Below are 6,403 nucleotides of genomic sequence, written 5' to 3' on the forward strand. Positions count from 1 at the left end.
AAGCTGACACAACCTTTGACGGCATATTTTTTCATTCCCAGTGTGAGTGGCCCAGTCCAGGGTTCACTGGCCTACTAGGTTTCAGGGGAGCAAGGGAATGTTTTGCTAAGCCCTTTCTTCCAAGTTGTAAAATCCTTGTGACTTGACATCATTTTGCATGTGAAGCTTCCTTAGTTGGATCTGAGTACAGATGCCTAACATGTGATAAGGCATCACATGGCAGTCTACCAAGATCTATCTTTTTTAAATTAAAAAAAAGTATTTAAAAATTTTTTCTAATAATTTGTGTTTATTAGAAAAGTTTGAAATTACAGATAGATATATATATATTTTTAGAGTCACCTATAATTCTAGTTTCAAAACCGAGACCCCTCACTCATTTTTAAGCAGTTGTGACCAATGGTGTATGTAGGGACTCACTGGTAGAAGCATCTTTGGAGATTTTCCCACATATAATAGCTTGGAACAAGATTGATGCAGAGAGAAAAAGCTGTTCAAAGGAGGTAGAAGCTGAGATGCTAGAATATTGTTCCTGTCTCCATGTCACTACCTTCTCTCACTAACCACATCAGAAAAGCAGAAGGATAGGTTCTGGAGACTCTACTGATGGCTTTTGTTTCCCAAATGACCTGAATTCCCCATCAGTCACCTTGCTTCTATCTGGAAACTGCCAGAAAAGGCCATGAGCATTCTACAGCAGTTAGACAGCAAAACAGAAAGAATGAATGAAGAAGCAACTGTAAAAGAAATCTGGCAGATATCTGACCAGTCTAAGCTGCTCAAAGATATGTTGCATGGAGAAAATAGAATAGTAGAAACCTAGACAAAGATTGGGAAATAAAGATGGTCTTATTCCCAATACTCTTTTGTCTTGTTAAACATTAACCTTTTTCTCATAAATGATCAGAAGACCTTTATATTATAATTTATCAACTCCCCTCATTTGTGTCCGCTTTAGGCTCCAAGTGAGCTCACTCATTCTCCATCTGGAAAGAAAATATGGGCATGGCTTCCATTTGGACTTGTACCGACAGTGGCCCATATGGGAACTAGGTGACACATCACAAGGGCAGGTTCTGATACCTCTTCCTTCCAGAAGCCCAGGGGTGCTGGCAGCTGCTTCTGAGGATCTCTCTCTTCCTTGGCTCATATTTAGCAAAATCAAATTTAGAGAACCCCATTCCTCGCTATCCATCATCCCCCTATTCATGTGCCAGCCACTTCCATTGGATCCTGTTGCTTTAGCTAATTTTTATGAAAATAATAGTCATTCACCTGTTAGGTACTTACCTAAGGTTTGTTTCAAAGCAAGTTTGGTCCCCTTGCTGAGGGTCTCCAGCTTTTTCCCAGACGGTCTATAACTTCTGCCTCTGACACTGGATTCAACACTCCCTTAGGAAGCTTCGGAAGAGAGGAAAACAAATTAGCCACAGAAGCTGTGGGGGTCCCTGGCCTTGGTTGCTGCTCCTGCTGTTTTTTTTTGACCATCAGGTGGCATGGATAGCTCCTCTCCCGACATGTCACTGCAGGAGAGGAGTTTGTATGGATGCTAAGTGGTCTGTGCACCTTGTCATCGCTAAAAATGGGGCTTCCTCCATTAGCGAATTGGACAACAGATGTATCCTATGGTCTCTTGATTTCCTTTTTCCTTTCTTGTCATAGACCTGACAAGTTTCTTCAGTGTGTGAAAAGTCCTGAGGATTCATCTTGCATATCTGAGATCTGAGCCAGTCGCCGTGGTTGTTTTAGCTCCTTGACTCCTTGTGGTTTATGTCAACATACATGACTCAGCATACCTGCTGGTGCAGAGATGAAGATTTTGGAGGGTCCTCCACAGCAAGGTCAACCCCAGAGATGGGAGCCTTTTTCCCCAAAGTCTTAAAATAACTTATATCATCAGCATACCTTTATTGTGATCTATCAATAGTCAAGAAAAATTGTTGTATAAGATTAGAATGAAAATTGTGTATTAAGTTACTTCACTTTAATTCTCCTGTGGTCCTTTTATGTTATTTATATATTGGTAACATCCTTTCTACTGAAAAATCACCACACCAAACCTCTCTTATTAGAACAGGCAAGTGAAGAAAAGTGAATGCTCAAGTTTTTCAGAAAGCATTACATTTCCAAATGAATGACCTTGTTGCATGGTGCATTTTTGTACCCTTCCTACAGACAGTCAAACTGTAAACTTCATGGTCATGGGTGATGTTGGTGGAAATTATTCTGTAGGATATAAGCTACCCGCGTACTTGCTGCTTTACCTCTAACCCTTCCAACAGTGCTGTGAGGTTGGTATTATTTCATTTTTTAGGTGAGAAAATGGGAGCTCAGAGAGGTTATATATTTAAGTTGGTGCAAAAGTAATTGCAAGTTTTGCCACTGAAAGGAATGGCAAAACCACAATTATTTTTGAACCAACCTAATAATTTACCGTAAGTCCTACGTTTAGTATCAAGCTAGAGACTGAATTTGAACTCAACTCTATCCAACTCCAAAATTCATGTGCTTTTTCCTTCTAGGCCTTTCGTACCAAACTAATAGTAGTTATATTTTCTTCCAACAAATGCATGTTGGGTTAAATTGACTAGAATGGAATCTGGAATGTAGTTCTTCTGGATGGCTCCAAAACACATGTTTTTCTTCCCCTGTCTTCCTCCTCCTCTTCATGCTCAGTGTTTTATATATGTAGTATACAGTTAAAATATACTTGTTCCTGATACTGGAAGCTTATATTTTCTCTCTTTTTTCATGGATTAACCTTGCTTGAGGGCTTTAACAATTGTATTACTTTTTCAAAGAACCAAGCTTTAGCTTCATTCATTTTTTCTTTCTATTTAATTGGGTTTTGCTCTTCTCTTTATCATTGGAAACATAGAAATGCTTTCTGATTTCTTTGGGTAGATTTACTTATTCAGCTTCTTGAGATGGAAATTTAGACCATTGATCCTTCAGCTTGTTTTCTTTTTGTATACATAGATTTTAGGACGATACATTTTCCTTTGAGTTCTGCTTTAGCTGCAGCTCTTATGTTTTTATATGCCTCTCTTTATTATCCTTCAGTTAAAAATATCTTTCGATTCATTGTTATATAAAAATATGTGCTTAGTTTTTAACATCTGGAGATTTTCTAGTTTTGAAAAAAACATAAACCAGGCACGGTGGCTCACACCTGTATCCCCAGCACTTTGGGAGGCTGAGGCAAGAGGATCACCTGAGCTCAGGAGTTTTTACACCAGCCTGGGCAAAACAGTGAGATATTATCTCTAAAAAAAATTACCTGGGTATGGTGTTGTACACCTGTAGTCCAAGCTACTCCAGAGAGTGAGGTGGGAGGATTGCTTGAGCTTGGGAGGTTGAGGCTGCAGTGAGCTGTGATCACACCACTGCACTCCAGCCTGAGTGACAGAGTGAGACCCTGTCTCAATAAAAACAAAAATAAATAAAATAAACCGTATGTGTTGAATAAAGAATTAATAAATTTATTTGAGACTCCTTCAGGGAATGACCACAATTTATTAAAAATAGCCTAAATGTTGGAGTCAGGCATTTCTGGATTCATATTTTGACATCATGCTGTCATCTTGAACAAAATAACCTTTCTGAACTTCAGCTTCCTTGCTACTCAAATAAGGATTACAAAACTTACCCCTGTTAAAATGTGGTAAGTACTAAGGACGACAGCAAAAATTGAGTCCAGCACAGAGCTTCCTAAATAAGCAAGCACTCAACAATGTTGGTTCCTTTCTTCCTCCCCTGCTTGACAATCCAGTTTCCCACAGGAGCCTTTGTAGCTGTAGCCACCATGGTCAGTCCAGGGATTCTTCACTAGCCCTTTCTCCCCTGGCAGACATCCTTGTGGGAGTTTAGTCTTGGCTTAACATGAGGATAGGAGTTTGGGACCAGTTCTGAGTGAGATTCAGACTTGCCCCAAATTGCCATTAGCTCCCGCTGCAGAATGTCTTCAGAATCGGGGCCCGGTCAGTCTACTGGGTGACCTGCTGTTTTCCTCTTAAGACCCTTTCTACTTTGGTTGCTGCTTTCTGGACTCATCGAGTCCTTGCTCAACAGGATACCCCTTGAAGTGGCTGCCTGGGCCACATCCCCTTCCAAACAAGAAATGGAAATATTAGAAATCAATTTTTGAAATTTCCGCTAGGAAGACTCATTTGAGTGTTCAAGTTCAGAGCCAGTGGAGACCTTAGGGGAGGCTGGTCACAAGGATTTTGCACCGTGCTGTAGAGGGCCCCAGGGAGCCACAGAGGTGGTGAGGGGCTGGTGCTCTTTTCTCCGTGCGTGACCTTGTGTGTCTATCTTCATTATCACAATGCCTCAGCTCTACCTCCTTTCCCCCTGTAGTTCCAATGTGGGTATCTTTGCCATCTCCGGCCCGAAGGACTTTCTGACCTACATGTATAAATACCCCCTCACAACATATATTACTTTTCTTATAAGTGAGTTATCTACTGGATTACTGGTTGCTCATACACCTCATATTTTACTCGTATATCTATTACTCCCTGTCTCCCTACTCCATTCTCATTTGCTGTAGAAAATTCTCCTACCATCCCAACTTTCACCCACCATCATGCTTACCCAAAGGCTGTGGGAATGACCTGGGCCCTAATGCCCCTTTTCTAAATTCCTAAGGCTCACCATTTTCCTATTGTAATGGTTCTTGACTTTATAATGTTTGAGGCACCTTTTCAAATATAGTCCTTTGATTTCAGACTGAATACTTGAAAGGACACACATACACACACACACACACACATATGTAAGTGCATATGGCTGTATACACTCCCACACACACACGTGCCTGTATACAGTCATATGATATATACACAAACACACGCACACACGCCTGTATACATCATATGCCAACAGTGGGGATATGTTCTGAGAAATGCATCATTAGATGATTTTCTCATTGTGTGAACATCATAGAGTGTACTTACACTAATCTAGATGGTATAGCCTACTACACACCCAGGCTACATGGTATCACCTATTCCTCCTAGGCTACAAACCTGTACAGCGTGTGACTGTACTAAATACTGTGGGCAATTTTCACCTGATGGTAAATGTTTGTGTATCTAAACATATCTAAACATAGAAAAGGTACAGTAAACATGCAGTATTATAATCTTATGAGACCATCATCATATATGTGATCCATTGTTTGGTCCATCATTGGCTGAAAAGTGGTTATGCGGCACATGACTGTATATATACTTTCCTGTTACAAAAACGGTGTCTCTCAATCCACAGTAATTGCAGCATCCAGTAGGTCTTACTTTAGCCCTGAGTCACCATTTGTGTCAACGTGTTTGGTGCCATGTCCACGTCTCTCATGTAACTGGCAGAGCTATCAAATATTTTGGCAAAACACATTTTTTCTTTGGCTTTGCCTTGGCAACTTTCTGTGCCTTTTGTAGCTCTTGTTTGGAAGAAGCTCAACCCATGTCTGCACACTGTGATACAAGAGGGACCGCATCAACTTACTTCTTGGTGCCTTATTCCCCGTTAGAACAATTCCTAAATCTGTAACTTAAGTTTCTCAGGAAGATTCCATACTGCACAGAAAAACTGCTTTTGTGGGTTTTTAAAAGGCAAGTTGTTATATGTGCTGGATAATTTTTATGTATGACAGATAAAAATTGTGTAAAGTAAAATATTAAAATACACCTAGAATACTGTATAACTTTAAGTCATTTTATCAACACATTGCTAATCCAGATATTTTCCCACAGTTTTTCTCAGAATAACAGAGCAGTTAATTTACTTATACTATGAAGAGTCATCATTTTAACATATATTTTAAGCAATCCACCAAGAACTCAGTAGGCAGCTGAGAGGTGCTGCCCAGAGAAGTGGTAGTTAGCTTGGCCTTAGCTCACACACACAAAGCACAACAGGCTTTGAACTATCCCCTGACAGGGCATTTATTCTTGAAATTGATTCAGAGAGGCACACATTACCATTCTCTAATCAGAATGCAAGTAGCACAAGGCAGTGGAAACTATGGAATTAAGAAGCAGGTGATGCATTGGGCAAGTTTATTAACATCTATGACTCTCTAGTTTGAAATTTATTTGTAACAGACAAAAATGAATTATTCAAACAATAAAAATATAATAAAGAACTGTGTTGAATAATTATTTTAAAAGGAGTTGTCTCCGGGCTTGAAAGAATTAAGGGACATCTTCAGTGGGTGGCACACTGCTGAAGACAACAGGACTTCCCACCTACCGCACCCCATGATTGAGTGAGTTAGGTAGCTGGGGAAAGGTTGGGTCACTGTCCTGGTGTGTCTCACTGGTGGAATAAGTGGGAATAGATGCCAACAAGAGACCAGTGCTGCTGTCTACAAAGACCTGAAAATCCTTACTCACACCTCTTT

At 40.2% G+C, this 6,403-nt stretch overlaps 1 protein-coding gene across 1 annotated transcript in view; it reads left to right on the top strand.

The window, feature by feature from the left end:
• Positions 1-6,145, top strand: part of CD38 (CD38 molecule) — a 67,122-nt gene extending 60,977 nt beyond the window's left edge. Inside the window, exon 8 of the mRNA XM_054485440.2 lies at positions 1,663-6,145. Within this exon, the coding sequence (XP_054341415.1) occupies positions 1,663-1,726 (64 nt within the window). The 3' untranslated portion in view covers positions 1,727-6,145. The remainder of the gene's footprint in view (positions 1-1,662) is intronic.
• The last annotated feature ends 258 nt before the right edge of the window (positions 6,146-6,403 follow it).

Source organism: Pongo pygmaeus, chromosome 3 (assembly GCF_028885625.2).
Source record: "Pongo pygmaeus isolate AG05252 chromosome 3, NHGRI_mPonPyg2-v2.0_pri, whole genome shotgun sequence".
NCBI classification, from domain to species: domain Eukaryota; kingdom Metazoa; phylum Chordata; class Mammalia; order Primates; family Hominidae; genus Pongo; species Pongo pygmaeus.